Source organism: Centrocercus urophasianus, unplaced genomic scaffold (assembly GCF_019232065.1).
Source record: "Centrocercus urophasianus isolate 14NV4802_14NV808 unplaced genomic scaffold, USGS_Curo_1.0 seq_28, whole genome shotgun sequence".
Taxonomy (NCBI): domain Eukaryota; kingdom Metazoa; phylum Chordata; class Aves; order Galliformes; family Phasianidae; genus Centrocercus; species Centrocercus urophasianus.
The window spans coordinates 12,563,672-12,583,520 of NW_024884844.1; the positions used below are offsets into that span (position 1 = coordinate 12,563,672).

At 42.5% G+C, this 19,849-nt stretch overlaps 1 protein-coding gene across 10 annotated transcripts in view; it reads left to right on the forward strand.

The window, feature by feature from the left end:
* MBD5 (methyl-CpG binding domain protein 5) overlaps positions 1 to 19,849 on the forward strand; it is a 128,379-nt gene that overhangs the window by 94,120 nt on the left and 14,410 nt on the right. For 8 of the 10 annotated variants that reach the window (XM_042827449.1, XM_042827443.1, XM_042827444.1 and 5 more), the window contains 3 exons: positions 2,327 to 4,465; positions 16,278 to 17,306; positions 18,879 to 19,090. In XM_042827449.1, the coding sequence (XP_042683383.1) occupies positions 2,327 to 4,465; positions 16,278 to 17,306; positions 18,879 to 19,090 (3,380 nt within the window). The remainder of the gene's footprint in view (positions 1 to 2,326; positions 4,466 to 16,277; positions 17,307 to 18,878; positions 19,091 to 19,849) is intronic. The other 2 variants (XM_042827450.1, XM_042827451.1) reach the window with 1 other exon arrangement.

Here is a 19,849-nt window from a genome sequence, read left to right on the forward strand (position 1 = left end):
AGTGCAGAATCTGCTCTACAGAAGTCATCTGAAAGTGTTTATGTTGCTTAGCCTCCCAGAATTGTGGCTGAAAGGGGATGGAGTTGCTGTCAATGAGGGCATCAGGAGAATGACTACCAGGAAACAAAGCTACTTCAGCTAAGATACAAAGTTAGCACTGATAGAAATAACTACAAAAACAGAGTGCATGGAAACCCAAATTGAAAATTTGGTATTTTCTAAGGGTTGCAAGGACAAGAAAAGGTCTGAAGCAGTGTTACTGCAAGTAGTTAGGACAAAGGAGTAAACTTACTTTTAATACAGAGCTCTGAAAGATTATGCTTACGTGCTGTGATGCTTAGAACTTCAGGGAAACAACCCTTGATAATTACCATATGCAGCCTGAATTAAAGTGAAAAATGTAATGGATATATAATAATAAATTGCAAGACAATTTGAAGACATCAGTGAGGTTCATAATAGTCAAGTGCTGTTGCACTGTCAGATTATTTATGGATTTAAATCTTTCTTTAAATTATGCTTTTTTGCAGCAGAGGCTTGTTTTTAGACCTAACAGTACAATTTCCCAAGTTGCTATGCATTTTCCTTACTGTTTTTTTGTTATTACTGTCTATTAATGTTACTTAAAATACAGTTACAGCTAAAAAGTAAAATAGCCAAATGAAGGAGAGGAGAACAGATAAATATTTAAGACACAAATTTTATTTTTACCTTCTCTATTGATCAGAATTTTGTCTCTAAAGGAAGAAGAAAATTTCCCACTAACTTGCCTTGGTAAACAAAACACTTTTTATCATGATTTACACATGCATTTGCCCATTTGTTTGGGTTCAGCACTACACACGAGGGTTCTTATATTTCATGTTGCAGTTCAGTCTTGAGATTTGTCCCCAGAATGGGACTTGGTTTGTATTTTGAGAAGGGTAACGTGTTTGTGTCTGTCGTGATGTAGCTGGTTCAGCAAATAGGATGAAGGCAGGATTTTCAGTGCCATCTGTCTCCTGTGGCCGGAGAGAAGGAAAGAAGGGAATTGAGTTCTTGTGTGTAGGAGAATTTAAAGGTACCTCTGAATTTGTTTGAACATGAAATCTTCAGCTCAGTGCTCAAGCTTAAGTTTGCATATTTAGGGGCTGCATGCCAAGAACGCAATCATTTTCTTTTGCTGAGTTCCTGCTGCAAACTGAATTACAAATCCCCAGAGCAGTAAAACTGGCAGAAAGTCCACAGGCTTGGAGCTGCCTGTGAGGGTATTCTTAAAGTAAGGTGCTGAAGGAGTATTTATTTATTAAACAAAACTGATGTTGATGGGCAGAAAAGGGAAGCGGTCTTTTGTGTGTTGGAAGATCAAGTCTCAACACTGAAGTTTACAGTAATTTTTTTCCTTATTGTAGGGGTTCAAATGTGTGCATATCCCCAAACTCTTTATCCTGAAGGCAAATGTATGAGGTAGAGCCCATTGTTAAGTTTAGCATGTTGATACCAAGGTAATCTGTTGCAAAAGCTACTAGAAAAGCCTTAATTCAGTAAAATACTGCGAGCCACTGTGTAATATAACCTTTTTAGCAAAGCTAAGAACAGATTTACTCAGAGGACTGAAACTTGGTGCCCGCAGTGCCAGGGAGTGACACCGAGCAGCAAGTATGCTGCACCCTGCCTTGATCAGCCACATCCTCTCAGATCCACGCAATGAAGTGTTTTGCTGAATAGAAGTCAGTATCAAAGTAGCACAGTGCATTTCCCCAATCATCTTTATCAGGCACAACTTGTGGGGCAGGGCTTTTTTTTCCTGTAGAGCAAGGAGAGATTAACCTAAACCCTTCTTGGGCCTTGTTCCTCCTGTACTCAATAGATGGTGCCAGAGGTTCCTTTTCCCTGTGATAGTGATAGACTGCTCCTCCTGCCAGCTCTTCCAGCTGGTGCTGTAGCTGAAGTGATGATGCTGGAGATTCAGGAGAGGAAAACTGGAGATGATGTTTAGAGAAAGGGGAAAAAATAAAAGCATATATATTGAAGTTTTGAAAGAACAGCGCTGAAATACATTTTAAGTGGGCAGCAAATGTGCTTAAAACCTGAGAAACACAAGATCTAAAGTTGTCTATGTATATGCAAGTTTTATTTGGGAAATGGAGTTGTGATCTGTTCAACTGTGCTCTGTAGTAGGGTAGTCTGCACCATTCCAGCAACAGTTTGGTGATTTAGGTATTACTGCTGTTTAAGTAAAAGTTTAGCCAAAAGGCTGTAATGACTGATTTCACACACATTATTTGTGTACTGAAATGTGTGATTCCAGATTTCAAAATAGTAACTGTTGTGTTTTTAATATCAGGTGCAACTCCGGTAGTTCCTACTCGAGCAGCAACTCCAAGATCAATGAGGAATAAATCACATGAAGGAATTACAAATTCTGTGATGCCAGAATGTAAGACTCCTTTCAAGTTGATGATAGGGGCATCTAATGCCATGGGTAGGCTTTATGTGCAAGAAATGGCTGGAAGCCAGCAACAAGAACTTCATTCTGTCTATCCTAGGCAGAGATTGGGTAGTAATGAACTTGGACAGAAGTCTCCATATCGTGGCAGTCATGGTGGGATGCCCAGTCCAGCTTCATCAGGATCACAGATATATGGAGACGGCTCAATCTCTCCTAGGACTGACCCACTTGGAAGCCCTGATGTTTTCACAAGGAACAATCCCAGTTTTCATGGAGCACCCAACTCAAGTCCTATTCATATGAACAGGACACCTCTGTCTCCGCCATCAGTAATGCTACATGGTTCTCCCATACAGTCATCCTGTGCAATGGCTGGAAGGACTAATATACCTCTTTCCCCAACCTTGACCACAAAAAGCCCTGTAATGAAAAAACCCATGTGTAATTTTTCAACTGGTATGGAAATACCACGAGCAATGTTTCACCATAAACCACCCCAAGGTCCACCTCCTCCTCCTCCACCGCCTTCTTGTGCTCTTCAGAAAAAGCCATTAACATCAGAAAAGGATCCACTTGGCATACTTGACCCTATTCCTAGCAAACCAGTCAATCAGAATCCTGTTATCATTAACCCAACTACTTTCCATTCAAATGTCCACTCTCAGGTACCCGTGATGAATGTAAGCATGCCTCCTGCTGTCGTCCCTTTGCCAAGTAATCTTCCTTTGCCAACTGTAAAACCTGGTCACATGAACCATGGAAGTCATGTTCAAAGAGTTCAGCATTCAGCTTCTACTTCCCTATCTCCTTCACCAGTGACATCCCCAGTTCACATGATGGGATCCGGGATTGGAAGGATAGAGGCTTCTCCCCAAAGATCACGTTCTTCTTCCACATCATCAGACCATGGAAATTTCCTGCTGCCTCCAGTAGGACCGCAGCCATCCTGTACTGGTATTAAAGTTCCTCCCAGGTCCCCACGGTCAACAATAGGGTCGCCAAGACCATCTATGCCATCTAGCCCCTCCACCAAGCATGATGGACTTAATCAATACAAGGACATCCCTAACCCATTAATTGCTGGAATGAGTAATGTATTAAATCCTCCAAACAATGCAGTTTTTTCCACTGCATCGGCTGGAAGTGGTTCTTTGAAGAGTCAGCCTGGTTTGCTGGGAATGCCTTTAAATCAGATCTTGAACCAGCACAATGCTGCCTCTTTTCCAGCAAGTAGTTTACTCTCAGCAGCAGCCAAAGCACAGCTAGCAAATCAAAATAAACTTGCTGGTAACAACAATAACAGCAGTAGCAATTCTGGACCTGTTGCCAGCGGTGGCAACAACGAAGGACATAGCACTTTAAATACCATGTTCCCTCCTGCTGCCAATGTGCTTCTACCAACGACTGAAGGGCAAAGTGGTCGAGCAGCACTGAGAGATAAATTGATGTCTCAGCAAAAAGATCCTCTGAGAAAACGAAAGCAGCCAACCACCACAGTGTTGAGTTTGCTGAGACAGTCTCAGTTGGAGAGTTCTGGAGTTTCCAAAGCTGGATCTGATTTAGTAAGAAAGCAAAGTCAAAGCTCTTTTCCCATCAGCTCTATGTCCCAGTTACTTCAGTCCATGAGTTGTCAAAGCTCTCACATGAGCAGCAATAGTACTACCAGCTGTGGGAGCTCAAGTACTGTTTTACCTTGCTCTGGTAACCAGATGCATTTTGCAGACACCAGTATGAACCCTGGCACTCTTCAGAACTCACTGGCACAGAGTTTACCATTACGAGGGGAAGGTATGCACTGCCAGAACACAAACACTAACTTTGTCCACGGCACTGGCCCTGCCACCACCAACCATCTCGCAGGTTTAATAAATCAGATGCAGGCTAGCGGGAACTGTGGGATGCTCAGTCAGTCAGGAATGGCTTTAGGAAATTCATTACATCCGAACCCACCTCAGCCAAGAATCCAGGCATCCTCCACTCCAGTGATACCAAACAGCATTGCTAGCAGCTGTAATCAAACAAGTCCTGAAGCAGGTATGTTTCCTTTTAAAAGGATACCCTTATGTTTGACTGTTTGGAAATATATGGTGACTGCTTTTAAATGGGTTCCTTTTACTTATCTACTTTCTAAATTTGAGTTTACCAGTCTGAAAAGTATGCCTATTTCATGCTCATATCCAGATACTCAAAAATAAATAAGAAAAGTATCTCCCTTTTTCTAAACAGAATCATCTTGACCTCCTTCCTGTCACAACTCTTCCCAAATTCCACACACTTCACAGATAAAATCCATGCACATTTGTACACACCTAGACCTCAGTTTTCATCTCTTGCCCAAATAAATTTTTCTTCATCATGCTGAGCTACTTCAACCCTGGAAGGCTATAGCTAGCCTGGTAGTTGGTGTCAAGGCTCTACGTGTGTTCCTCACTGCTTGCATTAAATAGTTGAGAGTTGTCAGAGATTGCAGCAGATACTAGAAATGTAAGAGTTTTCAAAATAACCTTTTTTGGAGGCAGAAAGGAGGCTGCCAGGTCCGTGTTTGCCTTTGTCATGGTAATTTTGCTCTGCCGGTAATTAAATGGTTGAATAAATTGTACGTGCAGTTGGCAGAGCGTAGTGAGATTTCCTGATTTATTCATCAGTGAAGACTTTGAGAGGAAGCAAGTCTGCCACTGTTACTAACTTCATCCTCCTTATTGGTGAAAGGGAGACAGCTCAGAAATGTTGATTTTGTTTAACTACTATTGACTGAGCAAAGCATGAATTTTTGAAGGATGGTTCTACGTTAATTTCTTAGGCAGGAAAGACAAACTATTTGATACTTCAGTATTTCAGCGTGGTTAACTGTCAGAGTGTGGGTTTGATGTAATCACAGCTAAATACATCAGGTCAAATGAAAGTGAGGTAAGCATACAAGCTTGTTAACCCAAGAAAACCTGATGTGTGTTCTTGGTCTTCCTCTAGGAGAGCCGCTTGTTCTTTAAAGTGCAGAATGGAATTAAATAGGTAAACATTACTTTTAAAAGCCATGCTAATTACAGTTTCTAATGACTTTGGAGGGTTCCTCTCCATTCCTGGGGCAATAAGGCTTTTTTTTCCATAGCTGTATCAGTGGTTTGTGTTGCAAGCAAGTAGCCATTAATCCTTGCATGGCTGTTTTGCCTTGTCACGCTGACAAAGAATATTTCCTTGTATGTTTTCTGTTCCGAGTCCTTGTACTCTTGCCAACAGAACAGAGGTCTCATTTTGCCCTATGGAGCTTTGTTCTGTGTCCCACTCAGCATACCAGAAACTCCCTTTTCCAAGAACTCTTTGGGTTTCCACCTCTTTGATGGTCAGTGGGAATCAGCAGTATGCGTTGTCAGTTCCATGCTGCTGAAGAAAGCTATGAAGTTGTTGCAACATTGGACTGCATTGCCTTACAGAGAACTGAAGACACCGTTATGTGAGATAAGAGTCTGTGTGCCAGCAGTTACCATCAAGAAACTGAGCAGTGATAATTTGTCTTCTGGGAAAGGATTGAAGTAATTCAGGGTTCCTGAAGTTAATCCAGACAGGAACTGATCAAGAGAAGTTTTGCACTGTATAGAAGTTACCAATAAAACATTGCACAAAGCTATTAAGGTAGGCTTCCGAGCATCTGAATTCATCCCTATGTGGGATCTTGTTCCTGCTCCACCGCTGTGACCCCAGCCCTGTGCCAGAGCCTTGCCCCACTAGGAATGGTAGTGCAGGCACCACTCATGATAGCTGTCTTCGGGCTGGTGACACACAGCAGCAGCTCATCAGAGCCTTTCTTTGTCTTGCCAGTCTTGGTCCTCAGGCAAGCAGAATTCCTCCCAAGAAGACTCATGCTATTGTATTAGGGAAAAACAGTAATAATGTCTGCTCTCAAACTTCTGTGGGACAACAGCAACAGAACAAATCTGTATAAGTGCACTGAGCTGCACGCTGCCTTGAGAGAGCTGGGGGCAAACCCCCATGGAGAAAGAGGCTTCAACTTAAGCAGCTAATACAGTCCTCATCCATAATATATAGAATTGTAGGATCACTAAGGCTGGAGAAGACCTCTAGGACCACCTAGTCCAACCATCTGCCTACCACCAATATTGCCTGCTAACCCACGTTCCTTAGTACCACATCTACACATTTCTTTGAGCACCTGCAGGGATGATGATCAGTAATAAATAGATAACTCCACGTGTGAACTTCAGATTTACCTGAAACCTTTCAAACAACCAAACTTCAATCAGAAAAGGATGGTATTTCTCATACTGTTGGGATAACTGTTAGATTTCTAGTTATAAGGGCTTAAATTGATGCTTTTTTTCTTATCCATATGGTAAATGGCAATCTTGCTTAGGCAAAGACTGCACTTCTGCTCCTCACTGCTGACTGCTTTTGTTTTCTTATTTTTGGTGCTGGGGAAATACGTGCAACCTGCAACTGTTTAGGTATTGTTATTGATACCTGTGATGGCTAGAAACCTGGAGAGCCTTTTACTTTCTAAAGATGGAATTTCAGGAGCTGGTGCTTTTGCATTATTCCCTGTGGCAGCGCCCTGAAAACTGCACAGTCCTTCATGCAGCCTCCTGCCTGAGTCATCGCAGAAGCGCGTGGCTCAGACGTTAGGTCTGAATCCAATCCATAGCCAGTGAAAATCCAGATAAGGGCATTTTGCTGTATTTGCAGAGGAATGGAAGTGTTCCTGCCTCGAAATGAGCATGAAACGTTGAGAATCTTGCGTTAATGGTAACCTTTAAAAATAAAAGTTTGTTTCCAGGCTGCATTCAGTTACACAGAATGTGACTAAAATGGCAAGAGGTGTATTATGAATTATTCTGTATGAAGCTGATAATTGTGGTGTATGGAGTTGAACAGTGTCAAGCATGCAGAAGGAGCCGTGTGTGCAAGCTGAGTTGAGCTGTGTACGATGTCTTCAGGAAATTCATACATTCATTTTGAGCTTGTGGCTTTTTTTTCCCCTTGTTTCTACATATTTTAATTGCTGAGTCTGTTTTCTGTTTCTGTGCCAGTATTGGGAATAGCTACTAATCAGTTAATGGTTCCTGAGAGAAAATACCGAGAATCACCACAATTAAATCGCTGATTATTGCCCAAGCTTTTAGTTAGGCTTTAATCACATGGACCAAATTTTATTATTCTGCCTTTTGTCAGCTTCTTGCAGAGGTAATACCCGGAGTTTCCAGGTTTCAGTATGAGTGTGATTGAATTAAAACTGAATAGGTACAAAAGTGAGCGTTTTTATTTACAGAGTGGAACGATTTTTTACTTTTCCAATTTTGAACCCTTAGAAACCTGCTGCACTTGTTTTTATTGACAACTTCTGTATTGTTTCTATAGTACTTAGGTTGCAAACAATTTATTTGAAAACAGTGGTCTTACATGAGGAGCTAACATCAAATCCACATGGACTGCTTACAGCTATTCATTCTGGAAGAAGTCACCTTTTTTTGCCAACAGATGTGGTTCTGGACTCACTTTCTGTGATGAGTGCTGTTAGTACTTGTGTTAGCCTTTGACACTGAATTTCTAGTTAAAAATCAAGCCCTCAGATGCAAGCTGAAGGTAGCATCCAATTTGCTAATTCGGCAGCTTTATGGATTTATTCGTTAAGCCACTTTGCCTCCCAGAAGCAGTCTTTGTATTTGTCTGTTTGTCTGTTTGTTTTTTGTTTGCTGCTTCACTGTGTCATAGATCTTAGTGTAGAGTTCATCTATTGTTTTCTTGCTGTTAGTCCAGGAGTTCAGTGGGTAGGAAACCTCTGTGCAAAGCATTGAATGTTTAGCAATGCAAATCCTGCTAAGAATGCCACTTGTATAAAAGGATGCAGGAAAACAAGTGAAAAGATATTTGGGAGTAAAAGCTACGTGTGGCTGAGAAGGGGGCGAACTGTAGCTAATGGGAATAAAGATAATAAAGTATCTGAAATATCACAAACATGAGGAACTTCTAAACATTCACCAGTGACAATTAAAGGACAGGTTTGGCAAAAAATACTGAGACTATATCCTAGATGCAGAATAGTAAAATTGTATCGGTGAAATTTGCAGAACAGAGAACAGACAGATATAATTAATTGAAGAGGAGCACACAAGACCGATGCCAATCAGTGAGGAGCTTCTATCCCACTCAAACAGAATTTATTTTAATGCAGTCAAGTCTGGTGTAATATAATGGGGAATGGAACATTGCCTTGGAAAACAGTGACTCAGAGATTTAATAGACTTAATGCAAACTGTCAGATCAGTGATGTTGCAAAACAGAAGGAAGAAAAGAGAAGCTGGGTAGGTCCTTGGATGCATAAAAGAGAAATGCCCATGGAACTTGGGGTGCTCCTGGGTCTGTGCATAGCTTGAGAAAACCAGAGCTTGGCTGTGGCATTCTGGTTAGCTGTCACTTCTCATGAAAGGCCCACAAGCACTGGATTTCAAAGAACCACAAAGCTGTGGTGGTGGTGGGTCAGACCTCAGGCTGTGAGCCTGGTGGAGCCATTTCTGCTGTACCTGACAGAAGGTCATGGAGCCAGGCTGAGCCCACGCCGAGAGCTGGTCAGCAGGTCAGGGAGTCAAGCCGGGCGGTTTTCCAGCTGTTGGGAATGCCCTGCCATCTGCTCTTTCAAAAACTATGGGCATAGCCAAGGAATTGTATCACTTGCTGTGGGTATTCATACCTCAGTAGCACCTGAAAAGGTGGAGAGCTGAGTTTGGGTCAGGTTGATGGTTGGACTCGATGATGTTGATGGGCTCTTCCAGGCTGGATGATTCTGTGGCTCTCTGGTTTTCACTTTGTTGACAGGTGTTCAATGACAACATCCACTGGCACAGTGCTGGTAAATTCAGCATGGAAGAAATAGATGGCTTCGTTTTTTTGAGGCTACTAAACACTGAACGAGCTTGCAGAGTTCAGCTTGACCTAAGTGAAATTTCACAATCCAGGTTCTTTCTCAACAGTAATGGTAGTTATGTCAGAGCTTTGTATCTGTTCAGCTCACATCTCCCCTCTTACTGCCCTCCCTTGTGAACATAGGAAATCTCAGAGAAGTGTGCTGCTTTCATGCTGATGGCCCAGAATATTTGTCTGTGTTAACTGTTACAGTAGTTCTCATCTACCTTCATCCGTTGGGATTTCATCCTGATAGAACCAGGACTTATGAAGGACTCTTTTCTGCCATGCTAGCGGTTGGCTAGAGCTGTTCAGAGAGAAGCCATCAGAGATCATCTTGGCAAAATCAGAAATTATCTTGTTGGTCATCAGATCACCATTCAAAGAAAAATTGCCTTCACATCAAACCAGTGTTCATTTATTTCTTCTTCATTGGCGTGAGTTATGATCTTCAGGACACATCCCACTTCTGTACCATTTGTAATGTGCCCACTTGCTTTTTTGCCTGTGCTGCAAAGCTGAACCTCCTGAGTAATGAATTGCATCAGTCCAACCACAGGATTTGTCCATTTGTCGTGAAAAATACCAGTTGTTGTAAAACACTACAGGGCACACACATAGAAAATGCCATTTTGTATATCTTTAAGGTGTTACATTCTAAAGTAACCCAATATGAGAGCCTCTGGATTTGCCCCCCTTGCTTTTATGGATCGCTGAAATATAAAAACAGAACTTTTCAACTTCAGATTTAGAAGAGTGGCTGGCTGGCATCCTTTGTGGGACTTGTTATGTCTGAGAAAAGTTTCTTTTTAAGCTGAAATAACCCCTCGACAGGATGCCAGACAGCTACTCTTCTAATTATAAAGCCAATTGAGTTGTTCTATTGATTTTGGGTTTCGGTGTTTATATAAGCATGTAGAGAGACTTTCCTTGGGGGCAGGGGTGAGGCAGGAAAGTATCATTACAAGGAATTGCTGTTGTTTGAAATCTGGCATGGCTTTTCAACATTCTGTCCTATGTTCTCGCGTTGTTATCTTGGGGGGAAAGGGGGAAGTGATTATTTTCCTCTTGAAATAAGAACCATAAAGAAAATCTATTATATGAGGAATAAGGTTTCCACGAATGAAAATGTACGGTACATCAAATCTGCTTCCTATTTGCTTCCCATTGAAATTTATTTGCTTTTTTGACTCTGGAGAGAGGTCTTACACTCAAAACCACTCTCATTCTCTGAACCCAAAAGAGTTGCTGGCTTAATAGGCATTGTGATGGTGTTAGGTAAACTGTTAACAAGGGATTTTTACAGCACTGACATGAACATACACTCTACCTGGAGATTCACAGTGGAGAAAGAGTGTGGAAGAGGAATAGACATTGCCTTTCAGATTTTTGGATGTTTGTCAGCAGCAGCTATGAGCAAATGGGAAAAACTTAGCAAAAACTCAGTTCAAGCTTTGTTTAATTAACTCATTTCTTTAGTAAAGGGAGCTGCGATTGAGTAAACCTGCAATTTAGCAGTAATGGAAAAAGGAAATTCAGTATTATGTTTGTATGTGTACGGGTTGTGTTGGGCCGGTTTTGTTTGGAACACCAGAAGTGCTGGCTTCTCCAGGCTTTCAGAGGGATCACTTACCCTCTTCCTATACCTAAGATGAGCACCTTCACATTACCACTACCTCCCTCATCTTCCTCTTTTCACGTAGGAATAGTTTTCCCCAAGTCAGGTTGATGTCTTCTCACTGGTGACAGGTGACAGGATGAGAGAAAATGGCTTTAAGTTGCACCAGAGGAGGTTCAGGTTGGATATCAGGAAAAATTTCTTTACAGGAAGGATTGTTGAGCACTGGAATGGGCTCCCCAGGGAGGTGGTTGAGTCACCATCTCTGGATGTGTTTAAAAACCATTTGGATGTGGTGCTCAGGGTCGTGATTTAGCAGAAGGTTGTTGGTTAGGGTAGGATATTTAGGACATGGTTGGCCTCGATGATCTTTAAGGTCTTTTCAAACCTGAGTGGTTCTGTGATTCTGTTATTTTAAAAGCAGCACTGATGATAAAATGTAGAGGAGGAGAAGTCAGAACACACAAGGGCAGTAAAAAGAACCAAGATTGAAATTGATTCAGGCACTTAAGGTACCTAATTTCAAGCATTTATGTTGTCCTAGAAACTGCTTTGGGCGTTCTGCCCTTGTACAAAATTTTAATGGTCTTGGTCTTGGTTCAGTCTGTGTTCAGAGGATGCAGAGACCTCATGCTGTAGTCCTGAGTGATTTTCATCCTTAAATGAACAGGAGAGCAGAAGAGCACAGTCTTGTCCTTGTACACGAGAGGAGGCTGGGCTCTGCCTGATCCTGCTGGCCTGGGAGGAGCACTCCATTTATTGGCCCTGGGTTCGTTGTTTCTGTTGTCTCAAGGGAGCAGAGGATCTTGATAAGGAACCCAGCCATCGGTGGTTTGTGGTTAACTGCTGAACTGTGGCTTCTTTGGAATTGAAAGCACTAGGATGGATGTGATAGCAGATAAATATCTTAAATGTTTTCCATTCTAAAGAAATACAGAGAATATAATTACAGGAATGTACAGCTGTTGGTTCTGAGTGCATAGGTAAGTGATGGAATATGGAGTTAAAGCAGGCAGACGTCCCCAGTTTTAAAGGGATGTGAGATCACATTGCTTCCATTAGCGATGGTCGTTCTGTGAAAGGTAAACCTCCTGAAACTGCCTGTTTAAAGATATTGCCACGTATGCCAGCTGTGTGCTGTGTCTCTAGGCTGACAGTAGTCCTCACTGCCTATTGATGTAACTTCTGGAGGCCTGGCACGTGGCTGGGTGGCCCTAAGGACACCTCTGAAATTTGTCGTGCTTAGTATTATTCACATCTTAGATCTTAGCACTGTTTAAAAAGCAGGATTCACGGCAAGACTGCAGACCTCTGACTGCATTGTTCCATCCCTACAGCAGCACATGCACAGATGTGTGCCAGTGTTTTCATGGTGGAACAAGTAAATGATAAATATCTTCTAATGTTTTTAACTGGGCAGGGAGTGAGTCTTCTCAGTGCTAATTGATTTCATTACGTGCTGCATCTGCTTGAGAATACCTCTCAAACAAGAGTTGGGAAAAAAAAATTAAGGAGCAGAGATGAAATCCACATAGGAAAATCAACTTGCTTTCAAAAGAAAATAAAACAGAAATGTACGTGAACAAACTAGTGTAGCCACAAAAGAATAATTTTAAAAATGTATGCCTTATTCAATTTCAAGTTAATTTATTCCCAAAGCATTTATTTGAACTTCTAGAAGAATGGATATAGATCTGTTCTAGCTCTTGCTCTCTGGATATTTGTTCTCGGTGCATTACAAAGACAGTCCCTTCCTCTCAACCACAGGCAGAAGTTCTGCAGACATCTCTGTCTGCAAGAGTTGAAAGCCTGCAGTCGTCCTGGGCTTCTACAACTTTTAGTGCAAGTCTTCATTCTTTGTTTCACTCTGTATTTACTCTTAAAAGCTTCTGAATAGCAAGGACTCCTGTTTCTGGGCTAACGATGCCCTGGATATCCAGGATTCAGAATACCATGTTTTTAGGAAACCTGTCACTTCCCTTCAGCTCTGGACTCTCACTCACATTTCTCATCAGAACATTTTAACTGTCACTGGGATATGGGTATGGCACGAAGGCAGCATTTCATGTTGGAGCTCTGGGTTCTGTTCTCTCTGTGAATGGAAGCAGTCAGGATTATTACAGCCTCGGTTTCCCAGCAGCATTGCTGAGCAAGGCAGCTTGTATGCAAAGGGGCTTTTTTTAGCTGACATCTATGTTTGGTCTTCACTGTCAGCCTTCCCTCTTTGAAACTCCCAGCAAATACTGCATCTGTATAGCCTGCGTATCACTGTGGATGAGAGTCAGACCTCAAAGGACAGCTGAGTCAGTTCTATATTGCAGTTGCTACTGCCCAGTCGAAAGGGCAGACTTATTAGGACTTTGCTTCTGTCATGCTGGCAGTCCTTTCCACAGGCACTTTGATGAGGTACGTGGCTTTTTTCCTTGCTGCTTTGCTGACCTGTTCACACCTTCACTTGCGGTGTGGGCCATCGCTTTTTTCTCTTTGTCAGGCAGACTCATGTTCGTCCTGGGCCTTGGAGAGTCTGGTGTGTGACTGGGGAGGGACAGGTCTGGACTACCCCTCACCTTGGTCCTTCCAAGGAAGGTGCTCCTTCTTGCTGCAGTGCTGTGAATCGCAATTACAGAAGCTATCCGTCTTTTGGAAGGGAAAAAAATAATTCAGATGTTGTCTTTTGGTTTGGGGCCAAGCATTGAGGAGCTTTCCAGCCACGCTGGGCTTCAGCGAGGATGGGTGTGCGCGTATCCTTCATTGAAATGTTGGCTCGGAGGAGGTGGTGTTTTGGAAGAGATCCAGAAACTCTTTTCTGGTGCTTCAGTCCATGTGTGTGGATAGACCTGCCCCAGGTGTTCCAAACATCGCTTTAGCAGCTGCCCAGTGCAGAACTCCTCAGTACCAACCGGAAGCCTTCCTGTCTGTTGGGGTGTCTGTGTGCCCCGGGCAGGTTCACAGCAACTGCAGCAGGCAGTGATGCTCTCCTCTTTTCTCTGCTCATCCCCTCTGTGGCTCTCCAGCTTCTCAGGTCCTGGCTGCAGTTTGTGCACATCCCTCTCTTCTGCTCAGAATCCATCAAGACTTTTTTTCAGTAGCAATCAATTGCCTAATTAATCTGGAGAGAGGACAAGCGTTGCTCTGCACCTCTCAGATTAGGTCTCCAGAAGCTTTATGTGGGATAGAAAGCAGACAGTGCACGACAGCATCCTAAAGCAACAGTTTTCTGAGTCTGGGCTTTGCTTTCTTGCAGGTGATTGTGTGATCGTTTACCTCAGTGGGATGAAAAATAAGATCATAAATAGAAAATAATTAGAAATAAGGATTAGGTCCATTTGAAAGTACCAAAATTAGGTTTGATACTCATGATTGTACACTGTGTATAGAAGAGTTTCGGCATGCCTGAATTAAAAAATCTCTCCATGTGCTGCTTAGCACGTGGTGTGGTTGTTAGTGGTGAGGGAAGCCTTCCTCATCTGCTGAGCAAAAACCTTGGGTGTGTGTCTCTGTTCCTGCTGCCAGGGAAAGGGTTCCACACACAAATGCAGCCTGGAACAGTACTGTGCATTAGGAAGCCAAGTATATCTGACTGTTCCTGTCCCTGAGGCTGAACTGGAGATAGCCTGTGCTGCATGACATGAGTTCTTATGGGGAAGGCCGTGTGAAGATATTTGTGTGGTGTCGGTCCATTGTAAGGTAGATCACAGCTGGAGAAAGTACCCGATTGGAAAATAAACAAAAAAAAAACCACAAAAGCAAACAAACAAGCAAACAAACCCACCCTTTGTTTTGTAAGCAAGAAGGTTTTGTCCCAGAGCCTCATCCTCCATCCGTCAGTTAATGTGCACTGCCATCATCCCTGGGCTGTACTGGTCTGCCACAAACCTGCCCGCAGTGTTTGGGAGTCTTGTAAGGGTCTTTTCACCAATGAAACAAGAGGAATTTGCTTTTAGCCACAGAGGTCTTAAAGATGTTTATATAACTTCTCCAAAAATGCATTGTGCAGTGCTTTGGAGATGAGTGCAAAAGGGAACAGGCAGTTTGGATTCTTTGGGATTTGCCTCATTGAATTGGAGTAACCAGAGTGTATGGCTGCGTTAGAAATAAATGCAAGTGCAATTGCAAAGATCTGGCCTTTACCAAATCTTGGCTCAATGCAGTTTCTCCATTCCTGCATCATGTGCAATTCTAAATGCAAAGCCATAAGTGGGACTGCAGTGGGATGTATGTTTTCAGTGCATGGTTTGTTTTGTTATCCTCAGGTGCTTCTCCTTTCCGAGTTCCAAGCAGCTGCCCAGAGAAATGTGCTTGTCACAAAACTGGTTTCATTGCCCTGTTAACATGTTTCTCCTCACAGCAGAATAGGATACCTTGTGCTTTTTTAATTAGTCTGCACTTACTTCGTCTTTTGTTAATTTATTATCTGATTTCTTTATAGAAGTGTCATAGTGATACCTGCAAGAGAGCATATGGACTTTCTTCTCATGCGATCAGTGCAGTGCCTCATGAACTGTGTTAGTTTTGCACCTTTTTGAGTAGTCAGTACGTTACAGTACTTGAAAAAAATGGCATTTTGAGCTAGGAGTGACATGAAGATTGGATTCTGCTCATGTCAATTGAAGGCATGGCTGCACGTCCCTTTCCAGATAGCATTTGTTTAGAAAAATGATAACTGACACTTTCAGATAATCAAGGTGGTTTTGTGTCAGCTGTGTTTTCAGGGCAATTGAGAATAGAAAATAGTTTCATTGCATCAAAGCCCCAGTTTAATCCTTCTTTAGTTTTACGTTTTTCTAATGTACTTTCCATACATGTTCTTACTGTTTGCTCTCCAATGCATTGCAATGTGAATAAAGAAGAAGGGTGTGGTTCAAAGTATTTCACTTTAATTCTCTCAGAAGAGCATAAGTTTCACAGCTGCACTTGGGTCATTTACTTTTCACCGAACATCATTCATGTCTCACCTTGATATTTCATCCTAGCAGTTAATTCAGTATTGGTCCATCATGATGTAAATGGAGCTATGATTGCTTTTAGTTTTACACTGGCCAACACTTGTATGACTGAGATCCTCTTAAATCCTCATTCAGAGACATGTGAGAGAAGTACAGGCGTGTTAAAGAATTGCTGGTGAGATGTGCACAGCCAGTAGTAATGAAGTAGCTGATGCAGATTCCTTTGTATTTTAAGTTTTGATGCTCAAAACGTTTTTTTTTCCTGTGCATGGGTATCCAATCTGTTTTGGATTGGCCCAGTTACTTTATGACTTGGATGACTGTCTCCCAGCAGGCAGCATACTCTTAATATTCTTGTTCTTCTGCATTGCAGGGGGTTCGGGACCATCATCATCAATAGCCATAGCTGGCACCAGCCAACCTGCCATCACCAAGACAACATCTGTTCTTCAAGATGGTGTTATAGTCACTACTGCAGCTGGAAACCCACTTCAGAGCCAGCTGCCCATTGGGGGTGATTTCCCTTTCGCTGGCCACGAACACTCGCTTCATTTCCCGCAGAACAGCTCTTCAAACAACAATCTTCCACCTTCTTTGAATCAAAACCTCCTCAGTTCTCTACCTATCTCTTTGCCAGTGAATCAGCAACATCTCCTAAGCCAGAATCTATTAAATATACTGCAGCCTTCAGCAGGAGAAGGCAAGTCTGAGGTCAACCTCAACCCTTTAGGTTTTCTCAACCCGAATGTAAATGCTGCTTTAGCTTTTCTCTCCAGTGACGTGGATGGGCAGGTATTACAGCCTGTTCATTTTCAGCTTCTAGCAACCCTCCTCCAGAACCAAGCCCAAGCAGCTGCCATGCTTCCCCTACCATCTTTCAATCTGACCATCTCAGATTTGTTGCAACAGCAAAATAACCCTTTGCCCTCAGTAACACAGATGACAGCCCCACCTGACCATTTGCCAAGCAATCAGTCAGAAAGCAACAGGGTTGAGACCCTTTTAAGCAACCCCTTGGGGAACCCTTTACCAAGCTTTTCAGGCACTGACACTACTTCTAACCCCCTGCTCCTCCCAGCTGTCTCTGGGGCCTCAGCATTAATGGCCTTGAATCCCCAGTTGGTGGGAGGTGTCCTGAACTCCGCATCGGGCAACACTGCTAATCATCCAGAGGTTTCCATAGCCACCTCCTCCCAAGCAACCACTACCACAACCACTACATCATCAGCAGTGGCAGCACTGTCTGTCTCTACCCTGGGTGGTGGGACAGCAGTGGTGTCAATGGCAGAAACATTGCTGAACATATCTAATAATGCTGGGAATACATCTGGTCCAGCTAAACTCAACAGTAACTCTGTGGTGCCACAGCTACTTAACCCTCTACTGGGGACAGGTCTGCTTGGTAAGTTCAATTTCTTCACAGATATAAAAGGAAAAGTAAGGAGGGGTGGGGTGGGGGAATTTCTGATTCTAGTTTCTGAAGATGACACTTTATCATACTTTTTTGTAAGGCTTTTGTATGTTACAGCTTGTTTATAATTGCTCCTGCACGGCATTTGAACTATATTCTAATTCTATTCCATAAGATTTAATACTGGTTTTGGAAATTATTTTATATTCTATTCTTAATTCTGATGCCACCTAGACCGGCTGCATACACCTTGCAGTTCTCTAATCAAGTGGACTTGGTTCGTTTTTCAAGTCTTCAAGCATAGGTGCATCTCTGGGATGCAGTGCTTCATTTCAAGTGCGTGTGGCATCACAGGGTTAGTACGAGTAGCTGTGCAGTAGGTGAGAAACGGCCAAGCGCCGCTTTCCAAGTGAATCAGAAGTGCCAAAGCCATCAGAAAGCACACTGCCTGTAAAGCAGATACATCGAGCACTCGAAGCTTTGCAAGTTCAAAGAGGAAGGCTGCCCTTCTGAGCCCTTTGTTGTGCATTTATGTTTTCTCATTTCTCTGGTGTTTGTTTTTTTAACTTTATCTTGGAGCTTAGGCAGCCAGGGTGTTTCACTGACAAGAACCGACAGCCCAAACCAAGTGCTAAAGTCCTCAAATATGAGGTTTTCACCCATGACTTTTGATGATTTTTTCCTAGAATACATAGTGTAGGCAGTACTCCTCTGCTGTTGGGACTGCAGCAGGAGGAGGAAAAAGTACTGGCAGAGCTGATAAGTGTGGAAACCTCATGCCTACTTGCTAAATGGCTACCAGGAAGTCAAACCCTCCTTGACCTATGTCATGTAAAATACAGCGAGCCAGAGATGATGCCAATCTTAAGGAAAACATTAAATTTATATGAAAAAAAGCCTGTAAATTGATACATTCTAAAGCTTTGTTACTTCCTAGCCATGTATACTTCAGTAAAACCAGAATTGTTGTGTACAGAGAGATTTTCATATCGTACGAAATGTTAATGCAGTGATTTCTCTAGAGTGTTTAAAAAAATTGTCTAGGGTATGGTGTGACGTGTCTGTGATCCAAAAAGCCTTTGCTCACTTGCAACTAGATCGCGTTATTTTGTCGTAGCTAATGCAACAAATAGTTTTGTTGGGGTTTTAAATTATTTTCTCTTTTTTTCTCTCTCTCTCCTCCTCCTCTCCCCCCTTCACCACCTCAGTACTGTTTGAAGCAGTCACTCTTTGGAAACTAGGAGTAAGATCCCAAGACACCGAGTATCGTAGAAGCTCATTGTGCCATACTTGGCTCTGTACTGTTCCAAAAGCAAAGATAGTCGTGTCAGAAACTGTTAGAGTCCAGATAGATGTGACATGCAAAAGGAGCAAAACTGAAGAAATAAAGGAATAAGGAGTAGGAGACGCATGCCTTGAGGACCGTTCCATAGAAGATTGAAGGGGAAAAGTGTGGTTTTACACAGGCATTTGCTTAGCACTCAGTTGAAATTTGAGCTGAGGAAATTCCTCCTGCTTGTTGAAGAGTGTACTGACTTACGTTTCCCTGTGTTTGAATTACAGGTGACATGTCATCTATAAACACTACTTTGAATAACCATCAACTGAGTCATCTCCAGTCACTATTAAACAACAATCAGATGTTTCCTTCAAATCAGCAGCAACAGCACCTTCTCCAGGGGTATCAGAACATGCAGGGCTTTCAAGGCCAGCCCCCAATTCCTGGCCCGGCCAACAACCCCAACCCCATGGCATGTCTGTTCCAAAATTTCCAGGTAGAAAGCAAAATGAAATCCATATTCGAACTTATGTGCAAGTCTCAGTAGGTAAAATCGTATCCTCTGTAGTTGGATTTTTTTTTTCCCCTTTTTTGTTTTGTTTTGTTTTGCTGAATGTTTAAGACAACGTGACCAGTACAGCTGCTCACCTCTTTCAGTAGTTTTTGAGTTTTGCAAGTCGGTAACATTTGTACTGAAACTTGGTATTTTCTGTCTTAGCAACTGGCTGTAGTTCCTTTGGAAATGGTTCTGCTCAATGTATTGGAAAAATAATAGGCTGTGCATGTTCTGACAATTACTGTGCATTTTCAGCAAAATTGTTTTCCATTCTGAAAAAAAAGGATCATAAATTCCCTTTTAGACCACTCTGCAATTCAGGGGTGAGAAGGAAATGTTGATAGCACTCTGCAGTAATTAGAAACTTAAATGATTATAGGTGACTACGTACCAGCCTTCTCGTACATTCCCACTAAGATTGAAGGGAAGAGCTGGCTTGGATGTAGACTTTATAGACTGACAAAACCAGGGATGAGCATGAACGTGCAGTGGCAAATTGTGCAAAAGCAGTGATACCTCCCTGCTGTCCTACTGAATAGTTCTTCGTCATCCCATGCAAACTGTTCAACTAACAAACTAACAGAAGCATAGCAACTGAAATAGTTAATAAAAGCAGAGTTACAGTCTGTGTTTGTTAGTACTCAGTATGGCTGCGGTTGCTGCAGAACTTGAGACGTGAAGATGGATGCGTGCATGCTG